The sequence below is a fragment of the Mesoplodon bidens genome, assembly GCF_964165515.1.
Source record: "Mesoplodon bidens genome assembly, chromosome: 6".
Taxonomy (NCBI): Eukaryota; Metazoa; Chordata; class Mammalia; order Artiodactyla; family Ziphiidae; genus Mesoplodon; species Mesoplodon bidens.
The window spans coordinates 18025774-18043006 of NC_138162.1; the positions used below are offsets into that span (position 1 = coordinate 18025774).

Below are 17233 nucleotides of genomic sequence, written 5' to 3' on the forward strand. Positions count from 1 at the left end.
CTCCTGGTTAGTTAAAGACTAAAGTCGGGTTTAAAGCTGAGTTTGTGTTTGTTTGTTTGTTTGTTTTTTGTGGTACGCGGGCCTCTCACTGTTGTGGCCTCTCCCGCTGCGGAGCACAGGCTCCGGACGCACAGGCTCAGCGGCCATGGCTCACGGGCCTAGCTGCTCCGTGGCATGTGGGATCTTCCTGGACCGGGGCACGAATCCGTGTCCCCTGCATCGGCAGGCGGACTCTCAACCACTGCGCCACCAGGGAAGCCCTGATTTTGTGGTTTTTAATGGCAAGTTGGCTATGCTTGCTCAGCAGAGCTCTCAGGGTCTATTCTGACAGAGCCAAGCCCCAAGTCCCCTATCTACCTAGAGAAAGCAATTGCTCCTGCCTTTCAGGGTGATGAGAAGATAAGATGAAACAACATTTACGAACTGCACTGCCAAAGAAAAACTGCCGTCAAATTCCTTATTTGCTTCTTCTCTCCCTCCTTCCCTCCCTTCTGTTCTTCCTCAGCGCCCCCCTCTCTCCCTCCTAACATTTGCCTTAAGTAGCAGACCTGAAAGGACCATAGGGGTCGCACGGAAGCCTTCATTCATTCAACAAGCATCTATTGAGTGCCTATTATGTGCCAGCTACCCTTGTCTACGTTGGGACGACGCAGTGAACAAAACAAAACCCAAACCCTGCCCTCTTGGAGCTTATGTTCTAGTGGAATAGGGAGGAACGCATAAAAATATCCTAAAAAAGCAAAGTATTTAGTAGGCTAGAAGGTGGGAAGTACTATGGAGAGAAATAAAGCATGAAAAAGGAGAAAGGTGGGAGGGTATGTAGGCTCCTCTCTTGCTTCTCTCCCCGTTCACTTTCTTCTTTCTCCTCCTGTGTCTGTGTGAGTCATCTGGGGAGTACAAGACAGTTTAGGGTCTGCAAGCCCCACAGAGGATTCCACGTTGATAAACTGTGACACTGCAAACTACAGATGTTTCTACATCAAGTAAAAAGAAAAAAGGGTGTGAAAGGATGACTCATTTGGCTTCCACAGAAGCAGAGAGGGCTCCAGAATACCAGAGACCATAAACTGCTTTTTCGCTTGGCCCTTGTGACGGGGGCAGTTTGCGAGAGCCCCGGCTTAGCAAGCACTTAGTGGGGAGGACAGTCACAAAAGATAAGGGAAGCATACCCTCTCTAAATTTCCCAAGAAGGATCAAATACCTCTGGAGAAAGGGTTGAGGTGCTTTAAAAATATACCCTACCAGCTATGCAAATCATAGATCGCGAAGCGGAAGTCATGGTTCCTTTGTGGCAAACTAACATAAAAATCGCAAAATGTTAATCAAGAGAGAAAATGCAAACCAGAAATGTACATTCTGGGAGAGGGTAAATAGGAGTTAGCCGTGCACCACAGTCAAAAGAAACAGCACGCTAAAGCAGGAACCGGTGCTTCAGGACCATGGACATGCCCCACCTCACAGCCAGCACTGAACTGTGCAGAATCAGCATTTCCACGCCCTGTGGCCGCCACCCTGCAGCCACCCTGGGGCTTTGAAGAAAGTAGGTAGGACACCGCTATCCGTGCCCTGCCCTCGTCCCCTCGGCTCTGACCTCTATACATTGAAGGATGCCTACTGCACCTGCAGCCATCTGTCACTGGAGGCCTTTTGTTCCGACCAGGGAGGCTCTGCTGCACACAGGGCAAGCTCACAGCGCTGAGGTGTCAGCGCTCCCGGACGTAGCACTCAACCAGTGAAGGAGCTGGGGCATTAACAAGACAGTTTCCAGAGGAATGTTCTACCCTGTCTCCCACTCTTCCCCAGCGGGACTAAGCTCCAGCTGCCCACAGAGGTAACTGGCTTTAGAAGAGATCCTGACACTTCTATCATTTCCATGCCTCCTTTTCTCATTCCTCTCCCTGTGTTTCCTGGGAGAACATGACTCAGGACACGAGGTCCTGGCATTTCTGCGCCTGGAATCCCTGGTTGAGGGGAAGAGTGCCGATGTCAGAGACGGTGTCAGAAAGTTATGTGACCCTGTACTTTTGTTTGTTCATCTTTTAAAGTCAGGAAAATGAATCTTGCTCAGCCTGTCTACAGGATAAGGAAATTTTGATCTCTAGTGAGTATTAAAATAATTATAAATGTACTGTCAAAAGAAATATATCTATTTTTATTATTGTATTTTAAAGAGTATCTAGAAGACCCCATTTCTTTGAGAGTGCCTTTAAGACTGAAATTAACCTAGAGTAGAATACAAGGAGGGAAATGCCAGGAGACCTATGTCTGGTTTTCTTAATGCCTTGTATACAGTGTTGGCATTGCCCACATCCTAAGGTCTGGGACTTGGTCTTGTTCATTCTTTTATTCCCAGAACCTACCCTGTGTCAAGCACATCATAAGCCCTCAGTACCCATTTGTTAAATGCGTGGAGTGTTATGAATGTACGTGTGACCTTGAATAAGTCACCTAACCTCTCTGTCCCTAAACCAAAGCCGTCTTTAAGTTCTTGTCCAGCTTTAATATTTTAGGATGTGGAAGGATATTGGCCACTGTATTAAGAAAACAAAAATGCAGCTAGCTGGACCAGGATAAGGACAAACCAGCACTCAGGAGGTTGCATTAGCCAAAGGTAGAAGTGGGAGGAGATTCAGCTTCATTGTTCCTGTTAAGAAACAGACCTTGACAGGAGTGACAGTGCAAGAAGAAGAAGAAGAAAAAGGGAGACAAATAGAGAAGAGGCCTCACCCAGCGCTAGAGCTGCATAAAGTCAGGGAGACGCTCAGGCAGGAGAAATGGAGGTACCAAGAGAAGCATGCAATCATCTGCTGATTTCAGTCCTGAAAGCACATTTCTAGGCTCCTGGAATCCCAAGGAGTTAAAGAGAAGATCTGAGCTGGGCTTGGCAGTCCCAGAAAGCATCATTTGCTCAGTAAAACTGGGCTCTCTCAGCTCCAGCCTGGGTGAGTCAGATCACATTTTGATTATTTAATTGTCCATCTCCCCCCTAAATGTCTGAAAGGAATCCTACCAATAGCTGTCTGTTATTGAGTCTACAAGGCAGGCCTAGGAAGAATTACTGGCGCCATCGCCTTGATCTTCCTAGTAACCCAATTTGTCATTAATCCCATTTTGTAGGTGAGAAAAGTGAGTCCCTGAGTGGGAAAGTGAGCTGCTCAAACTACAGCTGGGGCTCACTCCAGGTCTGTCTGACTGCTACATGCTCACTTGACCCTGCTACAGAGCCTGCACCCAAGAGCATGGCCAAAGAGGAACTGCTGTCTAGAGAAAACCTCATGGAATCAGGACTGTGGACGAGTGGAGTATCCCAAAACCAAAACTAGTCCTAGAGTAAGATTTCACCACTCCCTCCCGCTCCCCGCTGTCCAGAATTATGTCGCTCACTTCCGAATGTCTTTACCAAGAGGCCCCGTGTGTTAGACACAAAGAAAAAGAATGCGCTAAGACGCAGTCACAGACACGGATAATTGATGGAGAATGTCCTAAGAAGAGGCAGCAAAGAGCCTGGACTGTTGGACACCTGCCATATAGGAGGGGCTGGGGAATGCAAAAGTGGGATGATTTCACCAGGTTGGTGGGAATGGTGCACCTAGCAAGAGGGCACCATTTCTAGGGTCAGGACCCCTGGGTGACCTTCTGGCCCCAGTGCTGATGGTAACTCATACGTGACCTTGCATAAATGCCTTCCTGTCTTGGACCTCAGTTTCTGCATTGCACAATGAAATGATTAGCATTGGTGACCTCTAGGCTTCTCCCAGCTCTGCCCTCTGTTTCAGGGTTTGATGGGAGTTCTGGATTGAGGGGCATGGTTTAGAAAAGGCCAAAGGGATTCTGGGGCAGCAGCTAAGAACCCTGAAGTAAGACTAGGCTTGACTCCCGAAGCCTGAGCGACCATTCAGAGTGGAGTGGGGGTGAGGGAGTGAGGGAGACAGGAAGAATTATCTAAGAGACAAAACTGCTGCTTGGTCTGTATTCTTAACACTGCTCATATCTAAAGGCGGCTTCCTAAGCAGCTGTGTGATCTTGAACACGTTTCTTCTCCACAGTGCTCAGGCCCCCAGGAAGGGTTTGAGTCATGCTTTATCATTAGCACCTAGTGGTGCTTTGGACCCAGTGACATCCTAGACCCTGTTATCTCCAAAGTAGGAGGATGATAAGAAGAAGAAAGCAGCATTCTCTTAGGAGTGGTATGAGAATTCCTCTTTGGGGGTGACCCTGTTTTTATGAGGAAGATGCCCCAATGAGATCCTTGGGATAAAGCAGAATCTTCCAGGGCTGGCTATCTGCTTCTGAGAAAGATGAAAGGGTCTCTGCCTGAGAGAGGATGTGAAATTCCTAGAGGAAGGGAGGTCAGGACAGGATTCTGATGGAGAGGGTAAGGGGTGAAGAACAGAGCGGAGGTTGGGCGGGAACCTGGACACTGCAGGTTGTGGGCACTCACCTCACGTCCCTATCTTCAGGAGAGTCTAAGAGATCAGAAGATGCTCGATGGTATGAGGTATCTTCTGCAAACTAGTGAATAGACTGAGTTGAAATCTGAGGTTAGACAGAAGTAGACAGTGGGCCTTATAGAAAGTTTTTTTTTTGGGGGGGGCCGTGTCATGCGTCATGCCGGATCTTAGTTCCCCCACCAGGGATCGAACACATGCCTCCTGCAGTGGAGGCGTGGAGTCTTAACTACTGGACCACCAGGGAAGTCCCTAGAAAGATTTTTGTAGGATGAGCACTTGCTTGCTTCAGAAGCCCCACTCCAGAACTGATATCCAGGTCACCCCACATGGTTGAGGTGAGGCGGACGAGGTCATGGAAGTAACGTTGCAATTTTAGCCATTTAATTAAACATTTATGATTTTGATTTTGAAGTTATTTTTTTTAAACTTGAGACTATTTTTTCCCTCGTGCATGTCTGTAGGTTTGGTCTGTGCTTTTAGTGGTCATTTGATAAAGGACCTGGGCGGGAGTGATTCTAGGGCTGTGAGTTCTCAGGGTATTTTGTGGACACCTGGATTCTAAGGGGCAAGTGAGTCTGTGGTGCTACCTGCATTACAGCAGTTTTAGGGCCACACTCAGTGCTTCTCCTGGGTGGTGGCTGTTTGACTGAGGACGCTAACCTCCAGGTCCTGAGAGGAGCAATGGAGGATGGATCGCGTCTCCACAGCTCCCAGGACTAAGGCCTCCGTGGGACAAAGAGGTCAGGGGCCGAGAGGGTAGCCACTGCCAGGATCCTCATAAGGGTGCCCCTTGGAGATGAGTGTTTACTAAGCACTTTCTCTGGCCCTGGCATCCTGTACACACCATTTCTTTTAATTCTCAACATGACACTTCAACGTGGCTGCTCTTACAGCAATCTTACAAATGAGAGTATTGCGGCTCAGGGATGTGAAATTGCTTTCCTAAGATCAAACAGCTGGGGCAGAACCAGGAGTGGAATCCCCATCTGTCTGACGAAAGCTCACATTCTTTTCTGCTTAAATCACGCTGCAGGGAAAGGAAAAACGAAGGGAGGAAAGGGAAGCAAACAAGAAATGTGGTAAAATTTTGTTTTGATCACCTCTTTATCTTCTGGCTTAAGAAGGGTGGCATCATTAACAAGCTCAAGAGAGAGGTATAAGGACCCCTGCCCAGTTTTTGCTGCCAGAAGATCCAAGCCAAAGCATCAAAACCTGGAATCTGAACATCAGGTGATGCTGAGAACCAAGGTCATGGTATGCCAGTGGGTCCTGGTGGGTCAGTGTGGCCCCTGGCGAGATGCTGGCCTGTGTTTTCAAGGGAAGAGCAAAGTGGGTATCAACAACTATCAAAATGGCGGTCCTCCTGGGGCCATGTCTACATGGTAGGGTCACCCCCTCCCCCAGAGCCAAGCAGAGGAGCAATGGCAGAAGGGCCCGAATCATTTTGATTAAGGATTATCATTAGCCACAATGAGCGCTGTACTAATCAATGCTAATTTATACACCTCCCTTTCCCAAGGGCCTCTGATTGAGAGGTGAAGTGTGATTTCCTAGTCTGGAGTTATTAACAGGTCCCACTTCTGGGCAAATGGGGCCAAGGGAAGGGCTCAGGTAACCTGAAGGATGGAGGGTTTACAGTTTCCACTGGTCTCTTCACCTCTTTCAGATCTCCATCTCTATAGCAGCTCAAATAAAATGATTTTACATTCAAATCTTCTTGGGTGAAAAAAAAAATGAGGGGACCTAAAGGATATATCCCAGAAGTGTTTCCTGCTTTTCTTTTGGGGCAGTTTAGTGAGATTGCCAGGTCCTTCATTCATTTCTTTAAAGAAACATTTCTTATGGTATTACTTTCATCAATTTATCCAGCCACTCAGTCTATACACTTTATTGAGTCTTACTATGTGTAGTAATCTTTTGAAGTTCTCTATTTCCTTGAAAATGTGGGGACGCTATTCTCTAATTATCAAAATGCCTGAACCTCATGAATTTGCAATATGATATCTAAGTTAAAGGGCATTTACATACCTCCCTCCAACCCACCCCCCCACTCCACAGAAGTCCACTCATTCCCACTCTACAGAATGATGAACCCCAAGGTAGGACACCTGCTTAGTGAGATATCATTTGGGGTGTCTGATAAAGGGGCAATGCTTCCTCCAATAAACCAAGCAAAGGAGAGAGTCCTGGCACCTGTGAGAACTGAGTACAATGTCCAAACCCAATATGCAACTAGAAGCCCAGAGTGTCGTTCGGATAATGCCGCTAACTTGCTCTGCGATTTTGTACAAGTTCCTTCCTTCCTCTCACTGGACCTCAGTTCCACCATCTTGCCAATAATCAGTTATCCCTGACTCGTTTAAAGAGCCCTTTTAGTCTTGACAGTCTAGGTCACCCAGGCCAGTCTCTCACCCATTTCCAACATAAGTCCTCTCCTCCAGTTCGCCAGACTCTGTCTTACTCACCCAAATACCCCTAGCACGCTGCCCACGAGATCCCTGTAAGCACTTTCCGTCCAGAACCACTCCTCTCTGAGCTAGCCCTCCCTAAGGAGAAGTCACGGCCTTTGGAAAAAGACAGACCTGGGCCCCATGCTGGAGCTCCCCCACTAACAGCATGACCTTGGACAAGTTCTTTCACCTCTCTGAGCCTGGATCTCCTCCTCTGTGAAAACGAGACTACTTACCCTCCTAGGCTTACTGGGCCCTAAACCTACCCAGTGAACTAGTCACATCACTTCCAAATGTTACTTTCTTAGAATCCTTTCCTTCCTTCTACCCTCCTTCCCTTCCTTCTTGTCTCTTTCCTCTTTTGCAAGATTTGAACGATCTTACAGATGCCATACGTATCCATACTCCACTTTCCCCTCAGCTGCGCAGCAAGGCTGTCTACATAAATACAATGGGCAGAAAGGCATCAGAAGCACAGATGAAACCCTGTCCACCCCTTGGTGTTTGAGCCCCAGCTGGAGGACCTGGGAGCAGCCTCCAGGTCTCCCACGGGAAGGGCGGTACCTTTCAGCTGCGCTGGGTGGCGGCACTGGAAGGAGCACTTGCTGCCGAACGTGGTGCCCTCAAGGCAGGAGAACGAGGCAGCGTAGACGTGGTGCTGGTCCGGGACGCCGCAGTCCACCGGCTCACACACCACCTGCTTGTTCCACTTGCCCTCCGTGCAGGTCACCGTGACGCTGGGTCCTGTCTGAAAGGCGGGGGCGGGCACAGTGAGCAGCGGCAGATGGAACCCCCCAAAACGTGGCGAAACCCCCTCCTCCCTCAGGCTACGGCGCAGGCTCTTGCCAGGCGCCCAGAGATCAATGTTTAGCGTTTAGCTCCCTTTCCATGATCCCAACGACTGTTTGAAGGAGGTGTTTCAGTTCCGACTTTACAGCTGCAGAAACTGAGGCTGAGAGACGTTAAGTGATTAGCTCCAAGGTACACAGCTGGAAAAAGGATGAGTGGGAATTGAGCCCAGGCTCTTCACTGCTGTCTGGAGAGTCTCTCAGATCATTATTTCCATTCTGTGGCTGAGAACCTTAAGACTCAGACCTCTCGGGGCCTGAGGACTTCTTTCACGAAATAGCCTCTGACACACGGCACAGCAGTGGGACACTGGCTGTTGATCTTTGTATCTTTTCTTGGCCCTGGAGGGGATTGTGTGTTTCATCCTCTAGCGCTTGGCACAGAGTGGGCACCGCCAGGGGAGAACGGAGAGCTGGATTTGGTCCTTTGTGCTATGAGATCGTGGGCAGGTCCCTTTCCTCGAGTTGTCCCTTTGGTGTTGAACCCAAGGATTGCTCTAAGAGCCACTCCCTACTCTGAGACGTGATGGTTCAATAGCTGGGAGAGGTAGACGTGAAGAAGGAACGAGCCTGGGAAAATGAAAGGGTCGACAGGGATTTGACCCAAACTAGAAGATGGCAGGGCTAGGGGTGGAAGGGGGAGGCCATGCTACAGAGCCAAGGGAGGGACTGGCATCGGCAGCTGGCACGGAGGCCTCCATTCAAGGAGGGGGGCTGCCAAATCCCAGGGGACTGGGGATGCCAAATGTTGAGTTGGGATTTTAAAAGCATAGGACACATTTCCCCTCTTAAGCACACATCCAAGGGAGGAGAGGCCCCTCACTGCCAAAACCAGCTTAATTGTTTCCACAGGACTTCAGACCTGCCGTGTCTGACACACAGAAGCAGGTGTCTAAGACAAGCAACTGAGGGTCCCATGGGGACTGTGCAAACAGGTGTTCCCAGCAACAAGGAACGTGCCCTGTGTACCTGGAGCACGAAGTGGTGGTCCGCTGGCAGGGCCCCCCAAGAGGCTGCACCTGGAATCCCCAAATCTCAGGACTTAACTAACTGCCACTCCCCTCACCCACCTGAGACCCCAGAGCCACACTGGCCGAAGCAACGTTCTGCTACATCTCAAGTCCACTCGCTGCCACTACCCTCATACAGGACTCAACCCCCTTCCACACACTCTTCTGATGACTTCCCGATGGCTCTCCCTGCGGCCAGTCTTCTGCCAGACTCCAAACCACACGCAGGTGGGCCACTGGAAGGACCTTTATAAACCATGATCTGACCACGCCACTTCCTTCAACAGCTCCCTGCTGCCCTAAAGATGACCCTCAAACTTCTGATCAAGCTAACAGGGCCTTGCACCAGCGCAACCTGCTTGCCCCTCCAGCCTCGTTGCTTGGGTGAGTCCAGTAAAAGAAACATCTGTCTGTGGCGTGCTCCTTCTCACCAATGGGCATCCACAAACCATTCCTGCCTGTGCCCAGAGCCTGCCTCCTTCCCTCCCCACAACACGCGCCCCTCTGTCTGTCTCTCTAGTTCTCAGTTTTCATGTCACTTCTTCCAGGGAGCTTTCCTTGACTCCCCCTGTGCTTCCACAAGACCCTGCACTTCCCTTTACAGTGTTTTGCACACTGTGAGGCCATCCCTCACTCATCTTCTGCTCGGGGTCACTAGTCACTAAGCTCCTGGAGAGGAGGAACTGGGTTTATCTCAGTGACCTTTTTTCTCTAGCACCTACTATAGTATCTGGTTCCCAGTGTGCAGATGTTTGAATGAATGAATGAGCACCTCACTGACAGAGGGTTCACCTCTTGTGAAAGCAGCCCATTCGACTGTAGCAGAGTTCTGACTGTGACGGTTTCAGTCCAAAATTCATGCTCAGCCCATGGTTTTCCAGATTTGCAGCCTATATGGGGACTCTGGCACACGTCGTATGCTCCTCTGCACAGGAACCACGGTCTCAGAAATCCCAGATTGACTCCCTCATTCCTTCAATCCACACCTATTTATTGAGCATCTACTATAGGGCAGCAGTACTTTACGTGCTGAGGATTCAGCAGGAGCAGGTTCCACATCCGCCCAGCCTTTCCTGGGCTGGAGAGGAGCCCTGAGCCCGGCACCTGCACACACCTGGCTTTTGATCAGCTCATCATCCCGCTGTATCTGGAGAACGTAGCCCGTCCGGCAGCTCACGGTGCACTGGGCACCGTGGTAGCGGTCACTGCTGGAGCAGTTGAGAGAAGCGTTCTCCACAGCCAGCTTCGGGCAGTCAGCGGCCTCACAGGCGAAGTGCACGCAGCTGAGGAGGAAAGAAACAAGAGGGTGAGTGGGCGCTTTCTTGCAGGACGACTTTCACTCCAGCTGGAAGACAAAAGCTCATGGGCTTCCTCTCCAAATCTCCGGAGGCTGAAACTGGAGACACAGAGAGTGGACAAGACTCTGGAGTGGTCAAAGTTTATCACTAAAAGCACAGGTTATGGAAACAGACAAACCAGAGTTCAAATCCTACAGCTTGAAAACCTTATATGTTATGAATCTTCAAACCTTGCAGAACCTCAGTTTTTCCGTCTGCAAAATGGGGATCATTATGATTACGGCAAGTATTCTTTGAGTCTCTTATCTGCCAGGCACTGAGTTGAATGAAAGCCTCTTCATATTTTATAATAGTACTCACTTCCGAGGGTCGCTGTGAGAATTAAATCAGATAGTTCGGCAAAAGCACAGAGTGGGATTCCTGGCACATAAAAGCACTCAATAAATGGTAGCTAATGGTATGAATAAATCTATGCTCTATTACCTAGAAGCTGTCTAACTTAGGCAAAGTACATCACGTCTCTGAGCTTCACTGTTCTCTCAAATTCGGCCAACCTATAGGTCCATGAGATTCAACTGAGGTACTGAAAGTAGAAGTCTTTTATAAACTGTAAAGTGACTTGTGAATTGTTAGAAAAGTTGTGCAGAGATCATGCCATTCATCTTCAAGTCCGAGCTCCATGTAAGTTTCTACAGGAAGCTTCCTCGTGTCCCAGGCAAGCTCCTCTGCCGTACTGGGCCCTCCTTTCTCTAAAAGCCTGGTCTCTTGCTTCATGCATTGAAAACACAGGTCCTGGGTGCCCACCATGTGCCGGAATGTGTGCTAACCCTTAAGGAAATGGAAAAAACATAAAACCCCTGTGCTTAGGTGATCTTTCCCCTCATATTACTGTCATGCAGACGCTTAATAACATTAGTGACTATTCACCGACTGCTTATATACATGAGCTCACCCATCCTCGCGGCAACCCTATGAGCTAAGTGTTATTCATTTTACAGTTGGAAAAATCGGGGACCTGCAAGATCAAGTTACTCGTTTAAGTTCCCATCCAGATGTGTGACTCCAAAGTCCTTGCTGTTAACCTCACCTCACACCTGGACTAGAACTTCCCTGAGGGTAGAGATGATGCCTGTTTCATCTCAGTGTACTTCCCACTGCCAATAAAAATGCCTTGCATGAAATAGCTGTTTCCTAAATAGCAACAAACAAATGGTGGCAGTGTCTTGCAATAACTCTTAAGCACTTTGCAGACACTGAGATGTTGATTTTGAACACTGAAAGCTTCCAGGAGGCAGTTCTCTCTAACTTGCCCCTCTGACTCTAACACAACGCCTGGCATACAGTATGCACAGACAGCTAGGTTGCCATCCGGAGCCCCAAAGCTTCCTTTTTCCTGTTTCTATCTAGGACCCAAGGAGCGGTGGGTGGTCAAACCAACTTAAGAAGAAATTCCCAACTTTTTTCTTGGTGCCAGTTTCCAGGATACCCCACTGAGGATTTTATAGGAACATGGTTACTCAGCCCCACTCTCTATCCCCTGCTCAAAAGTATGGTAAGAATTAAAGTGGGATAAGTGGGGTGGGCGGTGCGGGGGCGGGTGTGAGGCGCTAACATCTCTAAAACTTATCACAAACAAATTCACTTTTAAGATACCCAGACAAGGGCAAGCCTTAGCTTCAGGTCTCAGACCCGCACCGATGTGAGCTCTGTAGTCTCCACATACCGCTCCCCCCCTTTCAGAAATGCAGGGTGAGTGGGATTAAGTGACACTTGCTGAGCTGTTCTGATTCTCCGCCCTTTTTCCTGCCCCTGACAGCCTCTGCGGGGCTCCATGTGGAGACTGTAGCTGTGGAGTCAACGCAGGGTCTTTGACACCAAACAATGCATCTGTTCACGTTGTGTAAGCGCTGGGGGAAAGAGCCACATGGTTCCAATTTAAATAGATTTACTCTGTAAGCTACCAGCTTCCAAGCCAGTCTTCTGACCTTTACCTTACAGTTTGGCCATTCTCGCTCTGCACTCCCAGGAGGTCCCTGGGCTCCCATCTGATGACCACCAGGGGGGCTCTGGGAACCCTTTTTGAAAGACAATGGCTCTGGGCTTCTCTGGGCTACGGGGCCATTAAGATAAAAACAGCACCCTCCCTCCTTCTGTGCTTATTAAGGTTCTTCTTTGTAGGAAAAGGATAAACTGGAAAACTTGGTTTCCTAGAATGGAAAGAACCTACGGCTTAGCAAGTGGGCAAATCTGGGAGCCCCACCTTGCCCTTTATCAGTTGTTTGATCTTGGAAAGTTATGTAACACCCTGAGCCTCAGTTTCCTCCTCTGTCAAGTGGAGGTGATAAAACGATCCACCTCTCAAGACTGTCAAAACCAGGGGACATGTGAGCCACTGGCTCATCCATTCAACACACTTGCCTGGGGCTCTCGCTGTGCAGCAGACACTGTTCTAAACACTAGGGCTACCGTGGAAGAGTCCTGTCACCGTGTGTATTTGAGGAGGGAGGACATGTGCCCCAAAAAAGTAATCGATAAGCTTGTTTTAGATAGTGATGCATATTGTAAGGGCACTAAACCCAGGTGACTTTATAGAGGGTGACTGTTAGGGGAGGGGTGGGGAGGGCACCACGCACAGAAGGGTCAGGGGAAGCCTCCTCGGGGACACCTGAACTAAGACCTGCATGAGATGAAGGGATTAGCCATACAAAGGTTTGGGGCAGGGCTTCCCTGGTGGTGCAGTGGTTGAGAGTCCGCCTGCCGATGCAGGGAACACGGGTTCGTGCCCCGGTCCGGGCAGATCCCACATGCTGTGGAGCGGCTGGGCCCGTGAGCCATGGTCACTGAGCCTGTGCGTCCGGAGCCTGTGCTCCGCAACAGGAGAGGCCACAACAGTGAGGGGCCCGCGTACCGCCAAAAAAAATGGTTTGGGGCAGAAGGAATTCCAGGCAGAGGAAGGGCATGTGCAAAGGTCCAGCACGGGTTGGAGCTCAGCGTGTTTGCAGAGCTGAAAGGTCAAGGCATGAGAAATGCTTTAGCAGCTATGACGCTCCACGAGAAGGCGACCTCTCTCCTCTGGCTCTTTCTACTATGAAGGAAAACATTCACTGGTCAGATGAGTTACCTGACCAAACAGATCTATGCTCTAACGGGGAGGGCAGCTTTGGGTCAATGAGACCAGTCAGTTTTCTTCACTGCAGGACTTCTCAGAACCTTGAACGTTCTACTGCACATGGTGGGTTTTCAGAAGGGACTCGTGTGCGCATCGTTTTCCAAGCTCGGATAGCCTTTCTTCGCGGCATGTTTCTTAGGACTAGTGTCCTCCAGAACACACGTTAGGGAATGTGGAGTCCCTGCTTTTTCAGCACATTTGTCTAAACCTGGCCTACAGGAACACGAAGGAAAGGGGAAAAGGAATTACGAGTAACAGGTATCGGCAGCTGTGTTTTACCTTCATTATCTTCTCTGCATCCTCACCGTAACCCTATGAGGTAGTGTTACTGTTCCCATTTTTGAAAAGAAGAGATTAAGACTGAGCGAGTTTAAATTGCTTGTCCAAAGGCACTCGGCGTGGACAGGATTCCAGCACAGATCTGCCTGTCTGTCCCTAAGTCCCTGCTCTTCCCTTTGCTGTCCCGTTAGCTGGAAAGGGTTGTGTGAACACATTGTCCAAAAATGATAAACATTACCCCAACCGCCCCTCCCAGATAACTCCCTGACGCAGCTCTGTCATTTCTGAAACACAAAAACAAAAATCAAAACAAGGAAAACAAAACAAAACAAGAGGCTCTGCCTTCATTAAAAAAAAGTGGGGGGAGGATTTCATACCAGTGATGGGCTGTCACTAAAAATAACAAAAGAAGGGGAAAAAAGAAGACATTCCTCAGAAGGGAGGAAAGTGGCTGATGCCAGTGGGGGAAGGAACCCAGGTAAATTTTACCCCAAAAATTCTCACAACCTGGGTGAAGGTGGAAACACCCCCTTCTCCCCATGCAGAGATCATCAGATACTTAGGAATTTTCTTTTCTTCTTATATATATTTAATTCATTTACTTAGAGACTCAAGTTCCATGTAGAGGTAGGTCCTTAAGTGATCCCACAGTCAGCCCTCCAACTGCTGCCCCCGCGGTCAACTGAAAGGGCCCCCAGTCGTGCATAACGGGGGACAGTATGTACCCCTCAACCCCGGGATAGAGAAGGCCAGAGGTTAAAGGGCTGGTGAGGGCTCCTCTCCTGGCTCTGTCTGCTGACCCACGGCTTAACTTCTGTGGCTGCTTAGCTGCAATCATGCCATGGGCTGTGGAGATAATAACAGGCAGATTGTTTATAAATCCTTCTGAGCTGCTCACATGGGGACAGCCAGAAAGACAGCACGCTCGACACTGGAAAACGAAGGGAAAACTACTCTTGGCACACCAGCTTCAGGATCGCTAGAGAAGCGAGGCTGAGAGAATGATCAAGATAAGACTCGTTTTCCTGCCCAGCAACGAGGCTCCTGAGGGAAGGGACCCTAAAAGGCTCTTCTACCTTGCAGTTCTAGAAGCGAGCCGGTGATGTGGTGGGTGCAGCCCTGGGAGGCGAAGTCAGCAGCTGCGGGTCCGGCTGACCATTCGAAGGGCCAGGTGAGCCGAGAGAGGAGTGGCCAATGGGAGGCCACCTGCCGGCCAGAGCAGGTTCTCCCATCCCACATTGCCAAGCGGGACCGAGGGCCTGGTGTTTCCAAATCCTCTGATGTGTTTAAGAGGAGGAAGAACTGTGGTATTCAATACTTACTCTTCTGATAGTTAAATGCTACAACTAATTAAAGAAGAGGCCGAATGAGGGCCAAACAAACAAACACAAGTTGTTGGTGGCCTAGTCTGGCCTCCGGGACACAGCTCTGTTTTGACACCTCTGATGGGGAGGGAAGAGATTTGACCTGCAAGTCCTGAGAACTGGATTCCAATGCCATTGGGTTCTGCATCCTAACCCACTGGGCGATGCTGGGAAACACTTCCTCCACCTGGACCTTCGGTTTCCCATCCTCCAATGAGGACACAGAACCAAAGAATCTCTTCCAGCCTCGCAGCTTTCAGGGATCAGGTTAGCGTCAGGACAAAACAATATATATAATATGTAATTCCAGAGCCCCTTGGAAGGAGAACACATAGACTTTGATAATCCCAAGATGGCTGCATCTCCATCACTTAACTCAATCTCACTGACTGAATGCTCACCAGTGAACAGCCAGGAAAAATCCCTTTCTCTCCTGGATGTGCCTGGTCCTGGTGGGCAGGGTGTGGCTCTTAGAGGCAGACAAAGTGGGATTTTACCTCCCATTGCCTGGATGGCCTTGACACGCTCCCTCTGTCCATACCTCACTGGACAGGGGTGATCATGAAGCCAATGTGGGTCCCTTCCTCTTCCCTCTCATCCCTCCTAGTTCTTGAGAATCACAGACTGTTCGAACTGAAAGGAACCACAGAGAACACAGATCCATCGCCGTCGTTATTTCACACGCGGGGAGACTGAAGCCCAGAGACGAGGAGGGGCTGGAACGTTCCGCCCCAGTTCAGTGGTTTTCCACAGCAGGGCAAAGAACTCAGCACATACTTATCGACGGACTTGCTTCCAAGGTTAGACACGTCTTACTGTTTACTTCGGGCACGGGAACTGCTAATTAAGGATTCAGAGAAGCCAGTGCTGGGCTCAGTGAACTCGGGGATGGTCTGGGTGGCTGGCTGAGGATGAGAAGGCATTGCAGAGAAGGTCTGATGGATTTGCATTTTCCGTCGACACTGTTTCCCTGGGTTCTGAGAATTAACTTACTTTTACAGCCTGGCGAGCCAGGGATGAAAAAGCCCTCTCAGGGTGAAATACAACAACGAGTGATATTTAAGGAGCTCTTTTGCCTCTGAAGGATTGCGACAGACTTTGCACAACAGAAGCTAGAGACAGTGGGTGCAAAACAATGTGGGTTTTGCAACCACCTTTCGTGTCCTCTGTGGTAGCAGGGGTGTGGGAAAGGCTGGGGTCCCCCTCCCCACTCCTCTCTCCTCTCCTGCTCCCAGGTATACAGGTCAGGGCTGAATTACCTTTCAGAGGGCCTCGCTCGGGGGGGAGCCCACAGAGACCCCAACTCTTTAAACAAATGTCAGAGATGATGTGGGACCCTGAACCAGTCCTTCCGGTTGTGAAAACCCAGAGGGTAACATGGAAGTTTGGACACTGCGGATGTATCAGATGAGCTCCGAGGCTTCTCCCAGCTCAGCTCTAAGAACTTTATGCAGAATTCTGTGCAGAAAAGCACCACCATCGCATCAGAAAGTGGTGATAGATACTCTCTGTCAATACATTATCTTTGCACAGTGCTTAATAGTTCGTAAGAGCACTTCTGCCTGCAGTGCACCATGTAATCCTCACGACCACCCTATGGGGTAGATATTATCACCCGTTTTTATTCCAAAACAGACAACTGAGACTCAGAGAAGTGAAGTGCCTGGTCCAAGGACACAGTCAGGAGGGGCAGATTCAAACCCAGGTACGAGTATCATTAAAGCTCATATTCTTTCTAGGAAACAGCATCCTCTCTTAGCTCCAAACTAGGTGCGTGAACAGATGCCAGATCAAAGGTACTGATGGAGCAATGTCATGCAGTTAAAAGACAGACGCCGACGGGCTTCCCTGGTGGCGCAGTGGTTGGAAGTCCGCCTGCCGATGCAGGGGACACGGGTTCGTGCCCCGGTCCAGGAGGATCCTATGCCACGGAGCGGCTGGGCCCGTGAGCCATGGCCGCTGAGCCTGTGCGTCCGGAGCCTGTGCTCCACAACAGGAGAGGCCACAGCAGTGAGAGGCCCGTGTACCACCCACCCACACACCCACACCCACACACACGCACACACACACACACACACCCACACACACACACACCCGAGACCACGGGGAGAATCTCTCAGGAGCTAGGTGTGGGGAAGACATAGAGGTTTAACCCAACCCTGAAATATACAGTGCAGTGGCATGAAGCAAATAGTAGTCCCCCGGCATCCCCCTAAATGTAGGAGGGTTATGATTATGACGCTTGCCTGTGCTACTTAGGAAGCAGAACACATTCCAGTATTTCAGAGCTGAAAGAGAGCTAAACCACCTCTCCTCTCTTCATTCAAACGAGGATGCTGAGGCCCAGAGAGGGAAAGCGATGTC

The 17233-nt window shown here is 49.7% G+C and overlaps 1 protein-coding gene across 1 annotated transcript in view; it reads right to left on the bottom strand.

The window, feature by feature from the left end:
• Nucleotides 1-17233, bottom strand: part of PAPPA (pappalysin 1) — a 256176-nt gene that overhangs the window by 62880 nt on the left and 176063 nt on the right. Inside the window, exons 14-15 of the mRNA XM_081237665.1 lie at nt 9874-10042; nt 7466-7649 (exon numbers count right to left, since the gene is read on the bottom strand). Of these exons, the coding sequence (XP_081093791.1) occupies nt 7466-7649; nt 9874-10042 (353 nt within the window). The remainder of the gene's footprint in view (nt 1-7465; nt 7650-9873; nt 10043-17233) is intronic.